Source organism: Anomaloglossus baeobatrachus, chromosome 9 (assembly GCF_048569485.1).
Source record: "Anomaloglossus baeobatrachus isolate aAnoBae1 chromosome 9, aAnoBae1.hap1, whole genome shotgun sequence".
NCBI lineage: Eukaryota > Metazoa > Chordata > Amphibia > Anura > Aromobatidae > Anomaloglossus > Anomaloglossus baeobatrachus.
Window position 1 is genome coordinate 179,564,766 of NC_134361.1, and position 27,363 is coordinate 179,592,128.

The window sequence follows — 27,363 nt, forward strand, 5'->3', positions numbered from 1 at the left end:
ATTTTCCCCTGATATAATAAAAAAGGGAATATAAAATGACATAAAAGCTAAGCCCCGAGTATTTTGAAAGAAGCAAAAAATATTGGAATTGGATTTAGCAGTTAACTGACCCCGTTCACTCCCTTCTCCAGGTCATGTTGCAAATTATCGGGGCCACTAGCCTAACTCAACCATAAACAGGAAGTGACACTGCGTCTGCCAATCACTTCCTATTGGTCCGAAGGTGAGGAGAGAAGCCGACAGTGATTGGACGCAGGGCTCACGTTCCGTCACAATGTCATGTGACCCCAAACTGTTACTGAGAGTGCTAGAACAGCACCAGAATGGGAGGTGAGTACACGGTCTTTTATTTTAACTGGGGGAAACATGTCAAATCAGAAGGGGTTGTCCTAGTGCCGGACAATTCCTTTAAAAAAAAAAAAATTATAATGATAATACATTTTATATAGAGCTAGTTGAGAACTAAATTTAAACCTTGAAGTTGTGAAATTCTTAACAAGAAAATAACCTTGTCTGTTATGAAAGGGAGCATTAGAGACTGCAAGAATTTAATTCATTCTCTGAAAACTGCCAAGGACTTGGATGAATTTTCATTGAGGAAATTGTTTTCAAAGGACAGGCCATATGTACATTTTTTAAGAAACAAAGTGAAAAACACAGCGTCAACATTGATATGCATGCTATAAAGTTAATAAAAAGGGACTACAACTGAGAAATGTGGCAAATCACCAACAAAAATTCTGTAATTCATTACAAAAGTCATATTCTCATGAATGGAATTCACTCATCTTGCAACACTAATAATTCTAGATAACATGAAAAGGCAATATTTCACAATCACGTATATCAAAAGTTATATTTTATTGCAACACATTAACAAAAATAAAAATAGAGGCCATCTTTTCTTTTATATGTCTAATTTCCTTCTTAGTATACCTGTGCCTATATATACTTCCACTCTTTCTCCACAACATACCCTCTGTAAATCTCATGCCTCCACATATTTTCTGATAAATATACCTCTATAAACATATATGTGTGAATGTCTATGTATAGACATTCAGATATATATATATGTAAATAAAAGCTTATAACTTGACTTTAAATTAATCCATTGGTTTCATAAATTACTCTTTTGACAGCTGAAACCCTCCCAAATTTGGTTTAGGTTATGAAAATAAAGTTGCTGTAAAGCTGAAATATTGATCATTTAGTGTCTATACACAGTGAGAAGCATAGAGAGCCATGTCAGGTCTGCTACATAGCATTACATAACCCCACTCCCGACAGGAGCGCCTCAGCAGTGGAAATACATGCAGCTGACCCGCTGCCGTCGGGAAACTGTGCGTCGTGATGCGATGACACATCACGATGCACCAGGACCTTTGATAACGTCATACTCACGTGACCAGTCTGTAGTCAATGAGGTAATACAACATTCACACTTGACTGGTCACATGTGTATGACGTCACGGTCACGGCAGGTCTTTTTAGTCAGAGGTGCTTAACAGGGGGAACAGCAATGATCAGATGGACGCAGAAGCAGAAACGCCTGGAGACAGAGTCTGCAGAACATCGCGGGATCTGTAAGTATGATCATAATGTTTTTTTAATAACGTACTTTTTTGTTAACAGCCTTTGGACCTGAACTGTAACACGAACTGTAACACAAACGTCCCAGAAAGCTCGTGCTCGGGGTTGTGTGCACGAACACCATATGTTCGGTACGGACCCCGAACTTTACAGTTCGGGTTCACCCATCCCTCATCATTAGATATTTCCAATTTTATGACCACTTATAAAATATGTTCAAAGTGCTGTCCATTGTGTTGGATTGTCAATGCAACCCTCTTCTCCCACTCTTGATACACTGATAGCAACACCGCAGAAGAAATACTAGCACAGGCTTCCAGTATCCGTTGTTTCAGATGCTGCACATCTTGAATCTTCACAGCATAGACAATTGCCTTCAGATGACCCCAAAGATAAAAGTCTAAGGGGGTCAAATCAGGAGACCTTGGTGGCCATTCAACTGGCCAATGATGACCAATCCACTTTCCAGGACACTCTTCATGTAGGAATGCTCACACCTGACACCCATAATGTGGTGGTGCATAAATAACTAATGAATGAATAAAGTTACGTTAAAACCAAGTACACCATTGTTTTTCTTGTGAAATTCTCAATAAGTTTGATGTGTTATATAACCCTCTGCCCATTGGAAAAAATAAAGTTGGATCCAAATTGGCCAACTTCAAAATGGCTTCCATGGTCACCACCCATCTTGAAAAGTTTCCCCCCTCCCATATACTAATTAGCCACAAACAGGAAGCTGATATCACCAACCATTCCCATTTTATTTAGGTGTATCCATATAAATGGACCACCCTGTATATACATATACAGTGCCTACAAGTAGTATTCAACCCCCTGCAGATTTAGCAGGTTTACACATTCGGAATTAACTTGACATTGGGACATTTGGACTGTAGATCAGCCTGGAAGTGTGAAATGTACTGCAGCAAAAAAGAATGTTATTTCTTTTTTATTTATTTTTTTTAAATTGAGAAAAGTTTATTCAGAGGGTCATTTATTATTCAACCCCTCAAACCACCAGAATTCTGTTTAGTTCCCCTAAAGTATTGAGAAGTATTTCAGGCACAAAGAACAATGAGCTTCACATGTTTGGATTAATTATCTCTTTTTCCAGCCTTTTCTGACTAATTAACACCCTCCCCAAACTTGTGAACAGCACTCATACTTGGTCAACATGGGAAAGACAAAGGAGCATTCCAAGGCCATCAGAGACAAGATCGTGGAGGGTCACAAGGCTGGCAAGGGGTACAAAACCCTTTCCAAGGAGTTGGGTCTACCTGTCTCCACTGTTGGGAGCATCATCCGGAAGTGGAAGGCTTATGGAACTACTATTAGCCTTCCACGGCCTGGACAGCCTTTGAAAGTTTCCTGCCGTGCCGAGGCCAGGCTTGTCCGAAGAGTCAAGGATAACCCAAGGACAACAAGGAAGGAGCTCCGGGAAGATCTCATGGCAGTGGGGACATTGGTTTCAGTCAATACCATAAGTGACGTACTCCACCGCAATGGTCTCCGTTCCAGACGAGCCCGTAAGGTACCTTTACTTTCAAAGCGTCATGTCAAGGCTCGTCTACAGTTTGCTCATGATCACTTGGAGGACTCTGAGACAGACTGGTTCAAGGTTCTCTGGTCTGATGAGACCAAGATCGAGATCTTTGGTGCCAACCACACACGTGACGTTTGGAGACTGGATGGCACTGCATACGACCCCAAGAATACCATCCCTACAGTCAAGCATGGTGGTGGCAGCATCATGAGTGGGGCTGTTTCTCAGCCAAGGGGCCTGACCATCTGGTCCGCATCCATGGGAAGATGGATAGCATGGCCTACCTGGAGATTTTGGCCAAGAACCTCCGCTCCACCATCAAGGATCTTAAGATGGGTCGTCATTTCATCTTCCAACAAGACAACGACCCAAAGCACACAGCCAAGAAAACCAAGGCCTGGTTCAAGAGGGAAAAAGCAAGGTGTTGCAGTGGCCTAGTCAGTCTCCTGACCTTAACCCAATTGAAAACTTGTGGAAGGAGCTCAAGATTAAAGTCCACATGAGACACCCAAAGAACCTAGATAACTTGGAGAAGATCTGCATGGAGGAGTGGGCCAAGATAACTCCAGAGACCTGTGCTGGCCTGATCAGGTCTTATAAAAGACAATTATTAGCTGTAATTGCAAACAAGGGTTATTCCACAAAATATTAAACCTAGGGGTTGAATAATAATTGACCCACACTTTTATGTTGAAAATGTATTAAAAATTAACTGAGCAACATAACTTGTTGGTTTGTAAGATTTATGCATCTGTTAATAAATCCTGCTCTTGTTTGAAGTTTGCAGGCTCTAACTTATTTGCATCTTATCAAACCTGCTAAATCTGCAGGGGGTTGAATACTACTTGTAGGCACTGTGTATATATATATATATATATATATATATATATATATATATATATATATATATATATATATATATATATATATATATATTTATACATACACTTGTGATTTGTCTTGAGGAAGGAGGCATAGCCTCCGAAACGCGTAATAAAATCACCTTCAATAATCTCTGTCTGATCCATGATCCTGGCAGTGTGGTGTTAACCCTTCATTTTTTTTATCAATGGTTTATTGTGAAATCTGGTAACAGATCCCATTTAAGGTCAATGAAAGTTTTAACACAAGGAGTACTTAGAAGTGTTGATTTACAAGGAAAAGTGTGAAAACAGCATTTTATAGTACATGAAAAGTTGGAAAAACTAAACATGTAAAGAGTTCATTGAAAATTCAGGTTTGGTTACAGTTAACCTCAGTATGTCTATCTGTCCGAGTTCGCCCATCTGTGGGATCACTGCACAGAAAATAGGTATCCCGCCTGGACCCGTACTTTTACTGTCTGGGTTCACCAATCTGTGGGATCACTGCACAGGAAATAGGTATCCCGCGTAGATTTAGACGTTTACTGTCCGGGTTCAACCACCTGTGGAATCATCGCACAGGTAATAGGTATCCCGCGTGAATATGGACTTTTACTGTCCGGGTTCGCCCATCTGTTGGATCACTGCACAGAAAATAGGTATCCCACTTGGATCCGGACTTTTACTGTCTGGGTTCGCCTATTACTAATCATAAATCTTTACATTTTGTAATCCATTAGAAAGTTCATTGGTAAAGATAAATAAAAGTCGATGACCTACTCACCTCTGCTCAGATGCACTGTAAATCTCTCCTCTTTGGCAGCTGCTAATTTTGATTGGGTCAAAATCATGAAAAGATCTCAGAGCCACTCCTGATATGGCCACCAAATTGGAAGAAAAGCTTATGACTACAGCCTTACTGTGGTAGAAGGGCTGACTGAGATCATGTCTCACAGGAATCACCAATGGATTATTACGACAGCTAATAATATGAACACCTGCGATGGGGTGAAAGGTAAAAGGTTATTTTTTTTAACCTTGGTTAAACCAAGAGACACAAAAAAAGACATAAAAGACACATTAATCAAAGTTTTGTAAATTAAGGTCATATACTTAAAATTCACTGTACACTAGTAGTGTCAAAACTGATGTTATTAAAGGTACAAACCTCCAAATCCCATTTTTGGGGGGTTTTCACATAAGCCCTCTCAATCACCAGCGCGGATTGCATGAACCTGTAGGAGGTATCTCTCACAGGCATCTCGCCCCCACTCCGGCCCAGTATATACATTCCCCTAGGTTTTACATGGAACAACCTTATTCTCCTTTACTTATTACTGACGGCGGAGACTGATCGGGAGACTGATCGGGAGACTGATCGGGAGACTGATCTGGAGACTGATCGGGAGACTGATCGGGAGACTGATCGGGAGACTGATCGGGAGACTGATTGGGAGACTGATCGGGAGACTGATTGGGAGACTGATTAGGAGACTGATCGGGAGACTGATTGGGAGACTGATTGGGAGACCATTCCCTGAGAAAGTAAAAGGACTTCCACTACCTGTACAGAACCTGTGGGATTGTAAACGCCATTTTACTATACCCGTTCCATATTCTGGCACCAAGACATTATTCCAGAATATCCCTATAGTAACTGTCGGTGAGATTTTTCCCAAAAAAAGGATCCTCACTACAACTATTGCACCTGCTGTATACACCGTGGTCCATAGTGGTACAGATCATACTTCATTAAGGCTTCCATAGGTCTTCATTTACCTCTTCGACCCTCCGCTAGCTCATCCATCATAATCTATAGTAAACAGTCTCTGCCTGGGTTCCTGTCCACAAACAGGCTTCAAAACAGATCCCTGACCAACCATTTTGAAGCTCTCATGGAGAGTATTTAATTCCACCTAGGGTAGAGGTCTACAGTCCTCCTATGCATCTTATGCTTTATGTGAATATTCCTTATTTGCCTTATTCATTTAGACAATTTCTCCCTGAAGGCCAATTTTTGATAGGCCGAAATGTCGGATTGAATGGACTGTATCTGTTATTTGCTACCTCTTTCACATTAAAGCATCACCAAAGAAAGCAAGTTTCTCATAGTCCTTATACTGGACTTCTCATATCTTCATATTTCATCTGGTGCACCAGAGTTATACCCTCTAGTTTACCATTAGGATTATCCGACTGAATTACTTTTTTCACCTACTATGAGCACATGAAAACACATTGTGCCATGAAAAGTACATTTACAGCTGGATACACGACCTTCTAGACTTTTCTACTGGTAAAAAAAGACAAAGGTTGGAAGTTTGGTGCACTCTTAGCTGAATCTTTTAGAACATTTGCAATTTTTACCCAAAACTGGTGTAAACCAACAAAAACAAGCGTGACCTTATATTTTCATGTCCTCCTTTGAAGATCTTATGGAAATGCAATGTTTCACAGTCAGTGATTTAATATTTCTATAAACTTAATATATTTTTATATGCATTAATCTTTAGATTAATATTTTTTACTGAGATCATTGTATTGGTCATCAACAGAAACAACATTCTACCTAAGATATAAAGATGAGTCTATGTGTGTGTGTGTGTTTGTTTATGTATGTGTATGTGTGTGTGTGTGTGTGTGTGTGTGTGTATGTCCGCTAAAGGAATCTACACTGTCGCATTTAAAATCACAAAATTTTGTATAGCCACCTCATGTGACTCAAAGAACGTCATAGACTATGTTTTGAGGGGAAAATTTAACCTCGCGCTTTACAATTATTCACCAAAAAACCTGCTTATAATAAACTCAATGGAGCTGGGAGCTACAGGTTATTAATAGGAGCTATGGGCAACAAAGGACATTCTTAGTATAAGAAGCTTATGTGTGAGGTAATGTTATGTTGGTGGAGAAAGAGAGAAAGAGACAGAGAGACAGACAGAGAGACAGCCTCCTGATGAAAAGGTTTCCTTGAAACGTGCGTCGAGGTGTTTTGGGGGTTTCTCTGACCTTATATTATGTGAGTAGTGCACAATAATTTATACCTAAGTAAATTAAGAGCCTCTGTTACAAAGGGGTCGATCTACCTTGGAAATAGGTGTTGTAGGAGTATACATCCAGCCCTATTAGGTAAGCCATTATACAGGCTGAGTCTTTTCCCTATTTACCAGTTGTGTCCCTTACAACCTTATAGTAATTTCTATTTGAATATTTATTATTGTCAAAAATAGGTCTGGAAGATATAGTTATATTTATATTGAAGAAATTTTTTGATGTTGAATATTTATTATAAGACCTAATAAGATTTATAAAGTAATTGAACACGTGGGGACTTAATAGTCTTATACAGGGGCTTTTATATATATATATATATATATATATATATATATATAGTGGTTCTATCAGTGCAAGATATTTTAATATTGATGAGAGTGGCGGGGTGTTGCTCCAATTATATACATTTTTGATACATTTTTTCATTGAGTATAATTTCCCTCTACTTCTGTCACCAATAACTTATGGTCAGAAATTCCCTCCATGTTTGTTTTTTCAAGTGATGTTTTACTTGATTTTTGTTCTTGCTGTTTTTAGCGATGTAGATTAAATCAATGTTTAAAATATTTTTGCAAAATACAAAATAAATATTTGATACAATATACTCTGATTTCTGTTTGTTTTTTGATTAGAGAGACAGACAGGTAGAAACAGACAGACACAGACAGAGACAGGCAGAAAGACACAGAGCGAGACAGCTAGAGAGACAGAGAGAGACAGACATAGACAGAGAGAGGCAGATAGAGGCAAACAGACAGAGAGACAGAGACAGACAGACAGAGACAGACACAGACAGACAGACAGAGACAGATAGAGACAGACCGAGAGATAGACAAAGAGAGATAGAGACAGACAGAAATACAGAGACAGAGAGACAGAGACAGACAGAGACAAAGCGATAGAGACAGACAGCAGAAGACATACGGAAAGAGAGAGACAGGCAGAGACAGGCAAATAGAGACAGTCAAACAGAGAGACAAAGAGAGACAGACAGAGAGACAGAGAGAGAGACAGAGACAGACATAGACAGACAGAGAGATAGAGACAGACAGAGAGAGACAGACAGAGACAGGGACAGATAGACAGAGACAGGTAGACAAACAGAGACAAAGAGGAAGGCAAACAGACAGAGAGGGAGACAGACAGGGAGAGAGTGAGAGAGACAAACATTTAGTTGTTATCCCGGGCAACATTGGGTACTACTGTTTTCTATAAGTGTAAAACTTAAAAGCAGTTCTGGGGATTTTACCAAGATCATGAAGCTGTTCCTTGACATCAATCAGATGAACACTGATAGTCTCCGGCTTTTGGTAACTGTAGAATGTCCCATCTGTCACCAGGTGCACAACAACTGCTGCAACAACCACGTAGTGAGAAAAATGGGCCTGTAAAAAAAGAAATGCAATGCTAGATTTATTGAACAATATTATAACTATTACTTAAAAGGTTGTTTTCATGTTTCATCATCAGGATCTCAACGTTCACCTGTCTCCCAACTTCCTTCATGTATTATCGGAAGGTTTTTTCCTTGGAGTAAGACTTCCACATTTAATTAGAAGAAATCCCCTCAATATAATTTTTAATTATGTTTTATAAAAAGTAGTAACTACATTTTTTCATATAGACCATGATAAAGGCATAAGTGGTGAAACGCGTAGTCTTTGCATGATTGCCATATCACACTGTCAGGTTACTGTCTCGTGTGTTTTAACTTTAATAGAATAAAAGTCAATTTTTAGAAATATCTACCCGCTCGCTGGATTCCTTTTCCTCTGCCTCCCTAAAATAATGCAATAAAAAGTGATCAAAGTGCCATAAATTACCTAAACTGGTATTAAGAAAACCGTCAACTCGCTACACAAAAACAATGTCTTACTTGGCTCTACGATAGTCACTCTATGTGTCAAGCTATGTGACTGCAGACTTGTGAATCCTCACACTCTTAAAATTTGTACACATTTATTGGACATCCCTAGATGACCAAATTAAAGGAGTAACGCCATTTTTCAATAAAGCCAATCTTTATTTAAACATATTTTTTTAAAAAATATTTAAGCAACAAGGTACCGTATAGAAGAGAGACACGGACAGGAAAATAATTAGATCCCTGTATTAATAACTGGGATATTTACACCCAGGCAGGTGAATGTATATGTAATTACAGCCAAAAACTCAGATATTAAATGCAGTAGAAATGGACCTAGTGATCATAACTGTATTAATGCCAGTGTAACGCATTACTGCAAAATTCTCACATATATAGTTTTTATACAAGTATCATATATCATATGGACCAAATGCAGACTCTGCGGCTCCACCTGCGTTTTTCATCTGCAATGCATACATTTTTACATGCAGGGTTCCCCCATAAATAATCTGTACTCATGAGAATAAATAAATAAAAGAGTATACAGGTTCCCCACACAGGAATTAATTCCACTAAATGCAGTATAAATTACCAGTAATCAGCAGAGCCCGCATGGGTCCATAGATAGCATGAAACCATGACACTTAGAAAATGCAGTACACAATAGCGAACCGTCTGTGATAATGACCACACAGTCCATATAAGTCCATACTCAAATAGAGATTACTGTGATTAGGCTGACAATAAACATAATAGTATCATAATGTTACATCACCTGACTGGGAAGTATCCTGCCGTGACCCTCGCACTCCGACACGTGTTTCACAAACAGCTTTCTCAAGGAGCGTGTCAGAGGTGAGGGGCGGGCAGATTATAAACATCAAATAACCAATGAGAGGTGCCAAATTCTGATTGCATTCAAATGTCAGAGCAGGAAACAGATTAATCCCATTACCGGCGCATGACTGCAGTTGCTACGGACGCTTGTAAAGGGACCTCCCACAAATCGCGATCACGTGACTGTGACGCCATGACCCACATGATAGTGAGTCATGGCAACCACACCACGCTATCTGACGCGATGTGGGACGGTCAGTCGGCGGCAAAGGAGTCATGCGCACTGGGTAATCTGTGATACTTAGAGCATAGCACACGCGACAGAAAGATTTCGATCATTCAAATGCCCATTGTCAAGAGAACTATACAATCGACTGCAAAAAGGCACATCGTTAAGTAGGAGGGAATCATATTATTATGCAATCATATATAACTTTACAAATTATTAACAGACCACCCCATTATAACATACTGTCAATACAATAAAAAACCTATACAGTCAATGGGACAAAGGCACATCTTTAAATAGGAAAAGATTACATTATTATACAATCATAAAGATTTACAAATTCTTAACAAACCCCCCATTGTAATACACCATCAATACGACATAACTAAAGAGCACATTACTCCATAACAATTATTCATATGGTACATTATATTAACAATCCTTTTAGACAGCTTGAGAGAGTAGCTCCTTCCCCTAGGCATCAATGGTCATCAAACGAAACCTTCTCAGGGCATGTAGAAGCAGCACGCTCCATTGGTGAAATTAACCCGAATATATGGTAACCTAATAAACTAAAAAAATAGACGATTTAGATTATAAAAAACAAAACCCACCAAACACATCTAACTAAAACCCAGGCATCCCTATGCAAGGAATACCAGAGAAACAAGAAGATGCCATATGAACAAACAACTCAAGAAACCCCCCTTCTTTTATTGGACACAGCCAGATTAATTATAGAAAGGCTGAGAACCCCATGTTTTCATTCAACCCATTCGGAGTCAAGGTTCCCAGCCTATAAATCCACTTACTTTCAACCTGGGCAAGCAACCTGCCAAGATCACCCCTCCTGGTACCAAGAGACACTAAATCAATACCTTTCGCTTTCAACAAGGAGGAATTACATCCATGATACTTTTTATAATGTCTTGGAATGGTTTTTAACAAATTTTCATCGGTAATGCTTTTAGCTTTTTCAATGTCCAGACAGTGCTCACGAATTCTAATTTTCAACTCCCTCGTGGTAAGTCCAATATATACCCTTTTGCATGGGCACTCAATCCTGTAAATCACACCTTTTGAGGAACACGTGATCCGATGTCTAATATCGAACTCACGTGATCCATCAAAATTATGAAATTTCTTGGACTTGACAAGATTGGCACACGCCTTGCAAAGGCCACACGGAAAAAAGCCCACTGGCAATAGTTGACTGGACATGCTTGTCTGAGATGGTTCATAATTACTATGGACAAGCATGTCCCTCAGGTTTTTACCTCGTTTAGCCACGATAGATGGTCGTGATGGGAGGATTCTTTTTAAAACCGGATCCGTCAATAGAATGTTCCAGTGTTTCTGGACTACTGTCCTCATTCTATCCCACTTATTATTGTAGGTGGTAATAAGACGCACTGTCTGGTCATTTTTTGTTGTTTTCACCGTATTAGAAAAAAGAAGAGAGTTTCTAGAAGACCCCACTGCTCTCCTAAAACCATGCCTTATTGTCCTCCGACTATACCCTCTTGATTCAAATCTATGGGCCAGTTCCTCAGAGGAACAGTAATTATGAACCATCTCAGACAAGCATGTCCAGTCAACTATTGCCAGTGGGCTTTTTTCCGTGTGGCCTTTGCAAGGCGTGTGCCAATCTTGTTAAGTCCAAGAAATTTCATAATTTTGATGGATCACGTGAGTTCGATATTAGACATCGGATCACGTGTTCCTCAAAAGGTGTGATTTACAGGATTGAGTGCCCATGCAAAAGGGTATATATTGGACTTACCACGAGGGAGTTGAAAATTAGAATTCGTGAGCACTGTCTGGACATTGAAAAAGCTAAAAGCATTACCGATGAAAATTTGTTAAAAACCATTCCAAGACATTATAAAAAGTATCATGGATGTAATTCCTCCTTGTTGAAAGCGAAAGGTATTGATTTAGTGTCTCTTGGTACCAGGGGGGGTGATCTTGGCAGGTTGCTTGCCCAGGTTGAAAGTAAGTGGATTTATAGGCTGGGAACCTTGACTCCGAATGGGTTGAATGAAAACATGGGGTTCTCAGCCTTTCTATAATTAATCTGGCTGTGTCCAATAAAAGAAGGGGGGTTTCTTGAGTTGTTTGTTCATATGGCATCTTCTTGTTTCTCTGGTATTCCTTGCATAGGGATGCCTGGGTTTTAGTTAGATGTGTTTGGTGGGTTTTGTTTTTTATAATCTTAATCGTCTATTTTTTTAGTTTATTAGGTTACCATATATTCGGGTTAATTTCACCAATGGAGCGTGCTGCTTCTACATGCCCTGAGAAGGTTTCGTTTGATGACCATTGATGCCTAGGGGAAGGAGCTACTCTCTCAAGCTGTCTAAAAGGATTGTTAATATAATGTACCATATGAATAATTGTTATGGAGTAATGTGCTCTTTAGTTATGTCGTATTGATGGTGTATTACAATGGGGGGTTTGTTAAGAATTTGTAAATCTTTATGATTGTATAATAATGTAATCTTTTCCTATTTAAAGATGTGCCTTTGTCCCATTGACTGTATAGGTTTTTTATTGTATTGACTGTATGTTATAATGGGGTGGTCTGTTAATAATTTGTAAAGTTATATATGATTGCATAATAATATGATTCCCTCCTACTTAACGATGTGCCTTTTTGCAGTCGATTGTATAGTTCTCTTGACAATGGGCATTTGAATGATCGAAATCTTTCTGTCGCGTGTGCTATGCTCTAAGTATCACAGATTACCCAGTGCGCATGACTCCTTTGCCGCCGACTGACCGTCCCACATCGCGTCAGATAGCGTGGTGTGGTTGCCATGACTCACTATCATGTGGGTCATGGCGTCACAGTCACATGATCGCGATTTGTGGGAGGTCCCTTTACAAGCGTCCGTAGCAACTGCAGTCATGCGCCGGTAATGGGATTAATCTGTTTCCTGCTCTGACATTTGAATGCAATCAGAATTTGGCACCTCTCATTGGTTATTTGATGTTTATAATCTGCCCGCCCCTCACCTCTGACACGCTCCTTGAGAAAGCTGTTTGTGAAACACGTGTCGGAGTGCGAGGGTCACGGCAGGATACTTCCCAGTCAGGTGATGTAACATTATGATACTATTATGTTTATTGTCAGCCTAATCACAGAAATCTCTATTTGAGTATGGACTTATATGGACTGTGTGGTCATTATCACAGACGGTTCGCTATTGTGTACTGCATTTTCTAAGTGTCATGGTTTCATGCTATCTATGGACCCATGCGGGCTCTGCTGATTACTGGTAATTTATACTGCATTTAGTGGAATTAATTCCTGTGTGGGGAACCTGTATACTCTTTTATTTATTTATTCTCATGAGTACAGATTATTTATGGGGGAACCCTGCATGTAAAAATGTATGCATTGCAGATGAAAAACGCAGGTGGAGCCGCAGAGTCTGCATTTGGTCCATATGATATATGATACTTGTATAAAAACTATATATGTGAGAATTTTGCAGTAATGCGTTACACTGGCATTAATACAGTTATGATCACTAGGTCCATTTCTACTCCATTTAATATCTGAGTTTTTGGCTGTAATTACATATACATTCACCTGCCTGGGTGTAAATATCCCAGTTATTAATACAGGGATCTAATTATTTTCCTGTCCGTGTCTCTCTTCGATACGGTACCTTGTTGCTTAAATATTTTTAAAAAAAATATGTTTAAATAAAGATTGGTTTTATTGAAAAATGGCGTTACTCCTTTAATTTGGTCATCTAGGGATGTCCAATAAATGTGTACAAATTATGTATCTTGGAGTGCTAGTAGGTAATCATTAGGACATGAGGTTGTTAACACTCTTAAAATTGCATGATAGCCATTAAGACAGAGAATTGCTATCTGCATGAAAAAGCTCCTTTCATTTTTTTTTTCTCACTATCCCCAAATGTCTGATCGAAGCGTTCTCGCAACATACTTTACATGCAGAATTTAATATACCATGAATTTGATTAAAATGACTAACCTTCAACCAGAAGTTCATGACATCTTGGGCTGCTTTGCATGGATACCAAGCGTATTGGGACACTGTAGGATTCAATGTCATCACTTTTGTTTGGCACACCTGTCAAATGAATGGATGACATTTGCAATAAAGCTATTACAATACATAGAAGGTTGTTCTGAGCTAATGTTTTGCTTTCATTTAATATATTATGTCATAGAGAAATTAAAATGCATAAGACATCTTTGTATAAAAGACATCTTCACCCTCACATTGAATATATGGGAATAATTATAACTGTTGAAGTAAGAAAGTAATTAAAACAAGAGATAGGGAGATCCAACACTTTCATATTCATTAAACTAAGGGGTGCTTCACACACAGCGAGCTCGCTGCCGAGATCGCTGCTGAGTCACGCTTTTTGTGACGCAGCAGTGACCTCATTAGCGATCTCGCTGTGTGTGACACTGAGCAGCGATCTGGCCCCTGCTGCGAGATCGCTGCTCGTTACACACAGCCCTGGTTCGTTTTCTTCAAAGGCGCTCTCCCGCTGTGACACACAGATCGCTGTGTGTGACAGCGAGAGAGCGACAAATGAAGCGAGCAGGGAGCAGGAGCCGGCGTCTGGCAGCTGCGGAGGCTGGTAACTAAGATAAACATCGGGTAACCAAGGTGGTTACCCGATATTTACCTTAGTTACCAGCCTCCGCAGCTCTCACGCTGCCTGTGCTGCCGCCTCCGGCTCTCTGCACATGTAGCTGCATTACACATCGGGTTAATAAACCCGATGTGTACTGTAGCTAGGAGAGCAAGGAGCCAGCGCTAAGCAGTGTGCGCGGCTCCCTGCACACACAGCTAAGCGGTGTGCGCTGGTAACTAATGTAAACATCGGGTAACCATACCCGATGTTTACCTTAGTTACCAGTGTCCGCAGGTTCCAGACGCCGGCTCCGTGCAAGCGCAGCGTCGCTTGTACGGCGCTGCTGGCTGGGGGCTGTTCACTGGTCGCTGGTGAGATCTGCCTGTTTGACAGCTCACCAGCGACCATGTAGCGATGCAGCAGCGATCCTGACCAGGTCAGATCGCTGGTCGGATCGCTGCTGCATCGCTAAAGTGTGAAGGTACCCTTAGATCTCTTGGTGCGGACAGGTAATCACAGCTGGAAATTTACTGGGAAAGACACCGCAAGTCTGAGATTTGTTTACGCAAAGGAGGAGAACTGCCTTCCCAGGCATAAGCTTCTTTTCATCAAATCATCTTTGGTAGATACTCTGTCTCCGATGTCCAGACATGAATATTTAAGTTTTGCATCAATCCAATATTTATGGGAAATAGATTTTCAGGGTCAGAGCAAAGGGAGGAACAGAAAGCATTCACTCACATCACCATAAGGCTGGCAAAACCCCTCCAACTTAATATAGGTTAAACAGATTATGTTCTAAATACCATGTTTCATCTCTGTAGAAAGATAAAATCATAATAAGAAACAAAACCATGATATCTTCAGCCTGGAACTTACAGATGCAAAGATATCCTGTAAGATTGGGATCTCATAAAATTCTGAAGGGTCAAGCACATCCCACAAATAGTCCCCAAATGACAAATTAACTCATCAAATGGAGGTATGTAGGTGTAAGTTTAAACAAATAAAAAGCAGAAATTGAGTTTGCTTTTTTTAGTCCTTGGAAGGTACAGCTTGATTCTGTCTGCTGTCTCTAAGGATGATCACCCTCTTCTAAACTGTAAAGCCATGGCAGTAACACCAGGCTTAGTAATTTTCATTTGTTTATCACTTTTATTCTATGTAATTTTATATGCTGTATTGTTTTGTTCCCTTTTATATATTTTTATAAACACTGTCTACTTTTTTGATTAAGTATATAACATTTGATAGCTTTGTTCCTCTTAAGGGCACCTTACATGCTGCGACATCGCTAGCGATGTCGCTAGTGATCGCACCCGCCCCCGTCGTTTGTGCGTCATGGGCAAATCGCTGCCCGTGGCACACAATATCGGAGGTACGTGTCACACGTACATACCTGCCTAACGACGTCGCTGTGGCCGGCGAACAACCTCTTTTCTAAGGGGGCGGTTCATGCGACGTCACAGCGATGTCACACAGCAGGCAACCTATAGAAGCGGAGGGGCGGAGATCAGCCGCATGAACGTCACTCCTACCTCGTTGCCGGAGGACACAGGAACACTGTTGTTTATCGTTCCCGGAGTGTCACACGTAGTGATGTGTGCTGTCTCAGGAACGACAAACAACCTGCGTACCAAACGAGCAACGATTTTTGGGAAACGAACGACGTGTCAACAACCAACGATTTTTGGCATTTTTCGGACTGTTAGCGGTCGCTGGTAAGTGTCCCATGCAACAACGTCGCTAACGAGGCTGGATGTGCCTCACGAATTCTGTGACCCTAACGATATCTCGTTAGCGATGTTGCTGCGTGTAAAGCGGCCTTTACTCTGTACTTCAGGGGTACGGTTTACTACTTTAAACCATACCCCCGAAGGCATACATTATCTGTAATGGGTGTAAATGATTGGTGGTGGCAGCTTGTAGATCCCAAAGCATTATATATATGCTATATGTGCATATATATTTTGGTACGGTCAATGCCAACCTTACAATAACACAAAAAAATCCACTTGCTGCCACCTCCAATCGGTGGTAGCTAGTAGAGTCCCTTGTGTTATTGTGTGATTAGTAATAACCGTGCCAAGATTGGAATTGCCTTTATATATACTATACCCTCATTATGAACTTCCCAATAATCGGCCTTGGCAGTCCATTAATGTCCATTAATTGTCGGTGAATTGAGTAAGTGTCCTCACAATTTGGGACAGCAGTGTGCTGATGTACGCACTACTTTTAGGAAAAGATCCAGGCTAACACTCTTGTCAAGGTTTTTTCAAGATCCCACTGGTAAAGAAAAAATAGAAACAAAATCCGAACAAAAACTGATCATGTCAGATCTGAAAGGAAATAGAGAGGTAGGTTTTAGGAGGAAGCTGTTGGCTTTATCTGTACCATGACCTAAAATGGTGGTAAAACACTTCTCTACTACTACTTCTTGTCAACTCAATGGATGTAGGAACCTCACTAAATTAAGTCTCGTTGTACAACTTCACTTTCACACATTTTAGTACATTCACTTTTATTTGTCTAGACCTTCTAGCTTGTTGATATGAGGAATCCTTTTTTTCTGAACCTTTTTCTGAATACTTTCAGTAGGGAATTACGATATATGAAAATATATTTCAGTCCTGGAAGACACTGGCTTGACAGCTTAGCTTGATAGGACGTTGCTAGTAAGAAAGGACTAAGCTTTAAGCGGGCTTTACACGCTACGATTTCGCTACAGCGATCTCGTTGGGGTCACGGATTTTGTGACGCACATCCGGCCGCTGTAGCGATGTCGTAGCGTGTGACTCCTAGGAACGATTTTGGATCGTTGCAAAAACGTCCAAAATCGCTCCCCGTTGACATGGGGGTCCGCTGCAAGTTATCGCTGCTGTCGCAGGGGCGAAGTTATTCCTCATTCCTGCGGCAGCACACATCGCTACATGTGACGCCGCAGGAACGAGGAACATCTCCTTACCTGCCTCCGGCCACAATGCGGAAGGAAGGAGGTGGGCGGGATGTTACGTCCCGCTCATTTCCGCCCCTCCGCTTTCATTGGGCGGCCGCTTAGTGACATCGCTGTGACGCCGCACGGACCGCCCCCTTAGAAAGGAGGCAGTACGCCGGTCACAGCGACGTCGCTATGCAGGTAAGTGTGTGTGACGGGGGTGCCAGATTTTGTGCACGCCGGGCAGCGATATACCCGTTTCGCACAAACGATGGGGGTGGGTCGCATGCTAGCGATATCGGGCCGGATATCGCAGCATGTAAAGCCACCCTTAGCCAAGAGAGACCACCAATCTCCGACCCCACTTCTGGTACCTTCTGGACAGAGGCTTGAGGAAACTTTGTTGTGATCTCTTTTTTCGTTGCTGGCTGAACTGGAGGTTTTTTGCACTGAAGTGAAAACAGTCACAAGTTTCCAATAAAAAATATGTTTGAAATATGAGTCAATATTACCAACTTATACCCTTAATACTTTGAAATAACTGATGTTTCCTATCTTCTAAGAGTCCTTTAGGGTAAGCATCCGCTAGAATTTTTTTCAAGCATAAAAGGAATTTATCACCTATATTTTATTTTACTAAAACCAGATACTGAAACGTTCTTTTTCTCTAATGTTTTTTTTTATTTTCTGTTCATGATTATGCCGATGGCATCGTGCCTGAGCTGCTTTTATTGGCATTTAGAGATATGCTTTATGGTAGCCACATCGAAAACTGAAGATAGAGATATTCATATAATCCTAAGAGATTGTTTTCTAGTCATGCAGTGTGACCTCCGCCAAGGACAATTGAAAAATGGGGAGGAGGTGAGCTGTGACCATTGACTATTGTGAATGGTTGGCATGGTGTCATCAATATATTGTATATTGTAATTGTGACTGTGATCATGATGAGTTCACTACTGAAAAGTGTATTCTGTAGAATAGAAAGCTTCAGCCTATTTCGAGGATCAGTGACTGGTTTGAAAACTGTGATATTTTAGTTTATTTTATATAAATAATGACATGAAAGCTTAACAAACGAACAAAAAATAGCCAAATTATAGACATAGACCTGACAATTGTATCATGGGATGGCTAGAAAACTACAACTGAATTTTCATTAATATTTTGGTTTACTCAAAGGTGCACAAGCTTTTATATTAATTGTATGACTTTAGAGTATATTCCTACTTTTTCTGTGTTTTCGTCATTGTAGAACTTTAGCACAGTGTTTGGTTTCACAATTTTGACTTTTAAATTTGTTGTGTCCCCTACAATCAGGATGCGTAGGTTTTTTTTTTACATTATATGTAAAGTGTATAGAAGTATATTTTCATTTAATCTACTTTTCTTTTTCAATTAACCATAGGCATAAAACTTTATTTCATATCTTTGCTATACTCAAGTGATTATGGAGGCGTAGCAAATCACTAAACAAAATATTTAGCATGTCTTTCCAACTATCCTTGAATGAAACAATAAGTACCTGTGATAGGCGGGATGACTTGCAAGGTAATGATTAGTGATGAGCGAGCACTAAAATGCTAGAGTGCTCATTACTCGAATCAAGCAGGTCGGATGCTCGGACCAGCTCGACTCAAGTATAATAGAAGTCAATGAGAAACTGGAGCATTTTTTCAGAAAGACCCTAACAGGAGGGTTGGAAATTCGCTGAAATGGATGGAAACAGCATGGGAAAGACTTCTGGATGCATCTCTGACTCCCAAATTGCTGTTAGGAAATAAATAGTTACAAAAATGATGTTCGGTCCGCCCCATTTTTGATAACCAGCCAAGGTAAAACAGTATTATTTTCAGGATGAGAAGGTCCATGGTTATTTGGTCCAGAGAACTCACCACAACGATGCCTCCACTGCCACTTACAAATTACTGTATGGGGACCGGACAGCTTATCGGCCACAGCTGGCCGGTAGTCCCATAAAATATCTAATTTATTTTGAATCCATTAAAATTATTTCATCAGGCAAAAAAAGCAATTCATGCTAACATGAATTGCTTTCCCTGACTGACCAAATAATTTGAAAGGATTTGAAATAAATTGGATATTTTATGAGACTACCGAAGTTCCTCCTTTTTTTCTCTGTGGGTGGTTATTTGGCCCTTCCCAGGCTAAAAATGCCAGCTCACAGATTCCACAGAAGTAGCCCTTCACATTAGCTGAGCCAATTCTGATGCTTTTCCCTGTCTTTTCCTGACTGCCCAGGTGCGGTGTCAATTGGGGTAATATTTTTGGGGGTTGATGTTAGCTGTGTAATGTCAGCTGGCTTCAAGCCCAGGGGTTAGTAATGGATAATCAAGGGGGTGTCCATCAGACACCCACATTACTAACCTAGAACTAAAAAAAAAATATTAACACACTGGAAAAATTATTTATTTGAATAAAGACTCCTTCACACTATCCCTCGTTCACCAATTTTATAAAAAATGTTCCCACAAAGCTCCTTTGAGATAGTCCACGATCCCCAAATGCAGCTTCTGCGACTGTGAATAGCAGTCAAGTACATCTATTCATAGGTGCCCATTTAGTAACGACAGCTCTCATCAAAGCTTCTGGTAAGATCCGAGCATTGATGTTACTGATGTCACCACTCAGTGGTGCAACACAGAGGGAAAACAAGGGAAGCTATACAATGGAAAACCCTGGCATTAGGGAGATGAGAGCAGGGTCACCGCCTAACACTAATCTGAGGTCTTTCCCTACACTTCCTAATGTCCCTAGGCGGGCCATTCCCCCATGTACCATCACATGCCTAAGCCCTTGCTAACCATGAACTCACTCTGTCTAGTGTGAATGCGAGCAAGATGCTAGTCTTGCCACTGCAACAAGACAACACAAGGGAGGTAAGACAAATGGGAGTGGAAAGACACAACAAATAGAACTCCAAAGCATCTCCATCAGGAAACTCCTCAGTTGCAACTGAAACAAACACCAAAGCTCTTCCAGAGACAGGCTACTTCAGATTACACAGTATAGTATGAACTATAGCCGACAAAGGGAGGAGTGAGGCGTGGATATATATACAGTATATAGCAGAAGAGAGTGGCTGCAGCTGGGAATACAACTACCTGTTAAATCACTGCAGGATAAAAAGGAACCTTAGTCCCTTCAGCACTGGATTGAATTAAGTAACTCCGCGATCAACTATACGCTGTGATTTTCTGATCCCAGATCCCTCTGAGTAACATCAGGCCATGACACTTAACAGGACCATTTTTCATGGATGGAGAAAATATGGTCATGTGAACCCAGCCTTTGAGTTAGCCATGAAAAGGTATCAATCACTGAGGACTCTCAATGTGTAATATTTTTATCTACTGGCTAACACAGTACAAGATAAAGTTTTCCTGTAGTTAATATTTACTAAGGGACTGGCAACCATTAATAGAATACTATTAGCTATGATTTATCCAGGGGAAATAGGGTACTAGAGATCAAGTGCAGCTTTTAAAATCAAGATTGCTTCTAGTTATAATAACATATCAGACTTAGGTGGACTTGAATCTCAGGAGATCTTGTTTTACAAGCAAGCAGCACATGAAATGGAATTTTTAGGTTCTCAATCATCCAGAGAGTGAGATTTCTAAATCATACATTGAAATTCTTTCCATTTAAGTCTGAGACAGGTATATAAGCATGAATGGGTTTATAAGCTGTAAGCAGTCAGTTCTAGTGACACTGATGCCTTCTAATACCACTAGGGCATAGATGCCTCTTTTGTAGGCAGGCAAAGAGATTTATAATGAATGACTTTCAACCTCATGTTGTTTTGTTACAAAGTAGAGATGATTAGAGATGAGCAAATTTATGTCAGTGGAATTGACTTTGGCTCAATAAACAAAACAATCCGCATTTTTGAGAACTTTTTTGCAATTTCTTCTTGCTTGGTCGCCATTTTGTTAAACCATAGATGGCAGGAAAAGTTGAAAAATAAAATTAAAAACTGAAACGTATCTCACTTATCACCTGCTCAGCCCCTCCACTGCTCCTTGCCGACCACCTAGTACTTAGAGCTACTGTGGCGCCCCTGACCTGCTCAGGCACCACTGAGTACTGCACCCATGCTGGGGGCAGTACAACACAGGTAATCCAGAAGGCTGACCGAGGTGTGGTTATACAGGCGCATAGTAATCAGGTCTCCCACATGGACCTTTGAAGGGACCCCTGGGGAATCCAGGAGGGGGCGTGGCCTCCATCTCCACTCAAGGAGTGTGGTAGAGAGCCTGGTTGCTAGGCTGTGTAGGCAGGCACAGAGGGGAGGAAGTAGTGAGCTAGTCAGTTAGTGCAGCTCAGGGAGAGCAGTCGCAAGAAGCAGACCCTGCAGGCTGTCACGATCCTGACAATGCACATGCAGTGGTTACTGACAGAGGAGAACGGTCACCTGGTAGTGCCGCCCGAAAACCACCCGAGGCTAGAGTGCAGAGCGGTGGCTGAGTACGGGGACTGCCAGGGAGGTAGCAGGGCCGCATGGGTTACAGGTTCCCAGAGCAGGGGCCCATTCAGTTGGCCTGCTCAACCTGCAGGTGGGGGGTACTTCATACCCTCCACCAAACACCACAGAGTCCGCAGCCACGTAGCAAAGAGAGGGCCCATAGCTCACAAGAGGCAAGCAGCCGGAGTGACCTGGTCCAGGCTACAAGCAGACGGGCCGAAGAAGGAAGAACAGGCAGCAGCAACTTTCCTGGGTGATCCCAGCAGGACTTCAAGTCGGGGTCCCCCCAAAAACACAAGGGCTAGGAAGGTGAGTCAGTAGCTACCCTCACAAGTCAGCCTGAAGGAGCCTGGTTCCCTCCTGGTGCATCACAGCTACGCCCGGGTTACTCATCCTGCCACCTGACGTGAGTAAAAACCCTGAAAGACACTCTGGTTGTGCGTGTGAGTCATTCTGTGACCTGTGGTTCCACACATCCACACTGGGTCCTGGGGCTAGCCTCACTCTAGGCCACCACATCTAGCTGCATTCAACATCAGCCCCAGGTGTCCCCTAATCTGCAGTGGCAGTCACTCTGACCGCTATACCGAGAGTGGCGTCACAAATCCTAAGAAGACAACCTACCTGTTACGGTTGCTGTGGCTCTGGAGACTATGTCCGGATTTCTTGCTACTGCACATGTGCAAGCGCTGGAGACTAAGTCCTATTTTGGAGCCATTGCACATGTGCGGGTGACATCATCGCTGACATGAGGTCACATGTCTCTGACACCTTCTAAGCTGATTGGCCACTGGTCATGTGCTTGTGACACGTGGTCACATGTCTCTGACACCTTCTATGCCGATTGGTCGCTGGTCATGTGCTTGTGACTCTTTGCTTGGTGATAGGCCAGCGTGACGTCATTGCTGTCATTCTGGCAGCGGATTGGCTCTGGTGTCCTCCATCTTGGATGAGGCACAGAGTCTATATAAGATCCTGACGCACGCCGCCCGGCGCTCGATCCTCTTGGTTCATGCATGAGGGTAGACGCCCTGTGCACGTCCCTCTAGGCATTTCTCTGTCTATGTTAGGTGAGCGCTACCGGCAGGGTAGCGTTCTTATACCTTACAGCTTCGGCTGCAGTCCGTATCCTTACCTCTTAGTGGAGCGGACATAGGCAGGTGCCTGAGGCACATGGTCCGGCTGGGCCTTGTGATTCTACTCGTAGGTGGACATTGCCGCTAGGGTAACGTTCCTTATACTGCGTCTGGCAGTTGTTCGTATCCTCGCACACTAGGGGAGCGAACAGAGGTAGGAGCTTTGTGCGGCTTACTATCTAGTGGTTCGTGTCCTCGCACACTAGTGGAGCAAACGCAGGTAGGAGCTTTGTGCGGCTTACGCTGCTGTCCGTCTCCTTGCACCACTAAAGGAACGGACCTAGTTAGGTGCCATTTCCCACTCACTGCTTTTGTCTCTGTGATCTTTAACAGAGACCATTCCACACACCCTCCAAGTAAGGGAGGAATTGCTTTATTTTCTAATTATATTCCTCTGTGAGTTTAACAGAGGTATTGCACTCTGCACTTGTGCTATTATTTTTTACAGTGGGACACTTATATACCCCTTATCCTCTGCCATAGTTTGCAGCAGAGTCTTTGCACGGTGGACCCTGACTGTCTGACATTCCTTTAGGTTTTATTATCAGACAGCCCCCCGTAACATTAGGACTGAGCCAAGGGTCTGGCAGTTATGGCAGAATATCAGCAGTTACACCGTTACATACAAGTACTTGAGTCGCGGCTCAAGAGTATAGAGGATAAACCTCAGACCATGGTGACATCTGCACATGATCCTCGACTTGCTCTGCCAAACAGATATTCTGGCGATGCCAGATCATGTCGTGGTTTCATTAGTCAGTGTCAGATACACCTAGAGGTCAACTCTTCTCGCTTCTCTACGGAGAGGTCCAGAGTAGGCTTTATCATCTCCTTACTTCAGGGCAAAGCCTTAGAATGGGTGACTCTCTTATGGGAGCGCTCTGATGTGGTTACTCTAAGACATCAAGACTTTCTTGATGCTCTTAAAGTGCTATTCATGGGTCCGCAGGTTACCCATGATGCGGCCCTGAGACTCTTAGATCTATCTCAGGGTTTGTTATCCACTAGTTCTTATGCCATTGCTTTTAGAACTCTGGTGGCAGAACTAGATTGGCCAGAGAAGGTGTTGATTCCTATCTTCTGGAGAGGGTTGGCAGGCTATGTAAAGGATGCCCTTGCTACTCGTGAGGTCCCTGCTTCTCTGGAGGACTTGATCACAGTAGCAACGAGGATCGATGTACGCCATAGGGAACGTAGACTCGAGGTCTCTTCCTCACGCCCTAAGCATCGGGCTATTCCAGTTGTTGAGGGTCCACTACCATCTTCCTAAGCATCTGAAACATCTCCCACTCCTATGGAGTGAGGTCATACGTCCTCCAGACTACGCAAGTCTGGTCCTCCTATATGTTACGTATGTCGTCAGGCTGGGCACTATGCCAACAAGTGTTCTAGTCGTCAGGGAAATTCCCAGGCCTAGTAACCATTAGAGGGGGGTTACTAGAGACGTCTTCTGCACCCTGTTACGGGGGGGGCCGGCAGATTAGGACCAGGTGGTATATATCCTAATCGCCAGTCGGGGCCCACCGTGCTCCAGATGACAAAAGAGCTGCTGGCACCTGAGGGTTAGGCGGAGACTATAGAGCTGGATGGCTCTGAGATAACCCAGGAACTCTGGGAACCGGTCACGTGTGTTGGGACACGTCAGACCGGACGACAACCCGATTAGCGTTTTGGTGCACCTAGCGCTACACAAACCACGTGTAAAAAAAGGGAACCAGCACGATCTGAAATTGGCATGCATCATATAAAAAGTGAAAATTCACAAATTTATTCCAACTGTACTATAATAAAAAAATGAGATTTTTAGCAAATAATTGATCAATTTTTTGAGCCACCCCTGCCAACGTCACGGCAAATCTCAATAGGGGGGTCCTACTCTACATTCTGTATTTCATGTGCCATGCGGCCTCCTAGATAAAGTTAAAAGCAGAACCATAATGGAGCACACATACCTGCAACCTGTATATAGCCGCTTCCATGTTGCAAAAAAGGCACTTGTGGATAGAGACCAGCCCAGGTCCCAGCATGTGGAGCAAGCCCTACACATACCAGGACTATATCAGAACTGATCCTCCCAGTGTCAAACAGCAACCATTGATAAAGGCGGACCAGATCCAAGAATGGTGCTTAATTAGCATTGCCTGTGGAAAGGGGTGAGGTAACTGAGTCTGAACAGCTACCAACAGGAGGAATATATTGCAAGCCAAAATCAGGCGTGCATGGTATGGTGTTGGTCAGGCACCAGATTTGTAGCATAACTACGGTCAAAACAGAGAAAAAAAGGGAACCAGCACGATCTGAAATTGGCATGCATCATATAAAAAGTGAAAATTCACAAATTTATTCCAACTGTACTATAATAAAAAAAATGAGATTTTTAGCAAATAATTGATCAATTTTTTGAGCCACCCCTGCCAACGTCACGGCAAATCTCAATAGGGGGGTCCTACTCTACATTCTGTATTTCATGTGCCATGCGGCCTCCTAGATAAAGTTAAAAGCAGAACCATAATGGAGCACACATACCTGCAACCTGTATATAGCCGCTTCCATGTTGCAAAAAAGGCACTTGTGGATAGAGACCAGCCCAGGTCCCAGCATGTGGAGCAAGCCCTACACATACCAGGACTATATCAGAACTGATCCTCCCAGTGTCAAACAGCAACCATTGATAAAGGCGGACCAGATCCAAGAATGGTGCTTAAATAGCATTGCCTGTGGAAAGGGGTGAGGTAACTGAGTCTGAACAGCTACCAACAGGAGGAATATATTGCAAGCCAAAATCAGGCGTGCATGGTATGGTGTTGGTCAGGCACCAGATTTGTAGCATAACTACGGTCAAAACAGAGAAAAAAAGGGAACCAGCACGATCTGAAATTGGCATGCATCATATAAAAAGTGAAAATTCACAAATTTATTCCAACTGTACTATAATAAAAAAATGAGATTTTTAGCAAATAATTGATCAATTTTTTGAGCCACCCCTGCCAACGTCACGGCAAATCTCAATAGGGGGGTCCTACTCTACATTCTGTATTTCATGTGCCATGCGGCCTCCTAGATAAAGTTAAAAGCAGAACCATAATGGAGCACACATACCTGCAACCTGTATATAGCCGCTTCCATGTTGCAAAAAAAGCACTTGTGGATAGAGACCAGCCCAGGTCCCAGCATGTGGAGCAAGCCCTACACATACCAGGACTATATCAGAACTGATCCTCCCAGTGTCAAACAGCAACCATTGATAAAGGCGGACCAGATCCAAGAATGGTGCTTAATTAGCATTGCCTGTGGAAAGGGGTGAGGTAACTGAGTCTGAACAGCTACCAACAGGAGGAATATATTGCAAGCCAAAATCAGGCGTGCATGGTATGGTGTTGGTCAGGCACCAGATTTGTAGCATAACTACGGTCAAAACAGAGAAAAAAAGGGAACCAGCACGATCTGAAATTGGCATGCATCATATAAAAAGTGAAAATTCACAAATTTATTCCAACTGTACTATAATAAAAAAATGAGATTTTTAGCAAATAATTGATCAATTTTTTGAGCCACCCCTGCCAACGTCACGGCAAATCTCAATAGGGGGGTCCTACTCTACATTCTGTATTTCATGTGCCATGCGGCCTCCTAGATAAAGTTAAAAGCAGAACCATAATGGAGCACACATACCTGCAACCTGTATATAGCCGCTTCCATGTTGCAAAAAAGGCACTTGTGGATAGAGAACAGCCCAGGTCCCAGCATGTGGAGCAAGCCCTACACATACCAGGACTATATCAGAACTGATCCTCCCAGTGTCAAACAGCAACCATTGATAAAGGCGGACCAGATCCAAGAATGGTGCTTAATTAGCATTGCCTGTGGAAAGGGGTGAGGTAACTGAGTCTGAACAGCTACCAACAGGAGGAATATATTGCAAGCCAAAATCAGGTGTGCATGGTATGGTGTGATATAGTCCTGGTATGGTGCAGAGCTTGCTCCACATGCTGGGACCTGGGCTGGTCTCTATCCACAAGTGCCTTTTTTGCAACATAGAAGCGGTTATATACAGGTTACAGGTATGTGTGCTCTATTATGGTTCTGCTTTTAACTTTATCTAGGAGGCCGCATGGCACATGAAATACAGAATGTAGAGTAGGACCCCCCTATTGAGATTTGCCGTGACGTTGGCAGGGGT

The 27,363-nt window shown here is 42.1% G+C and overlaps 1 protein-coding gene across 2 annotated transcripts in view; it reads right to left on the minus strand.

The window, feature by feature from the left end:
* The window catches only part of PAPPA (pappalysin 1), a 554,424-nt gene that overhangs the window by 123,542 nt on the left and 403,519 nt on the right, over positions 1-27,363 (minus strand). For both annotated transcript variants that reach the window (XM_075324089.1, XM_075324088.1), the window contains exons 11-13: positions 14,002-14,100; positions 8,306-8,441; positions 4,787-5,000 (exon numbers count right to left, since the gene is read on the minus strand). In XM_075324089.1, the coding sequence (XP_075180204.1) occupies positions 4,787-5,000; positions 8,306-8,441; positions 14,002-14,100 (449 nt within the window). The remainder of the gene's footprint in view (positions 1-4,786; positions 5,001-8,305; positions 8,442-14,001; positions 14,101-27,363) is intronic.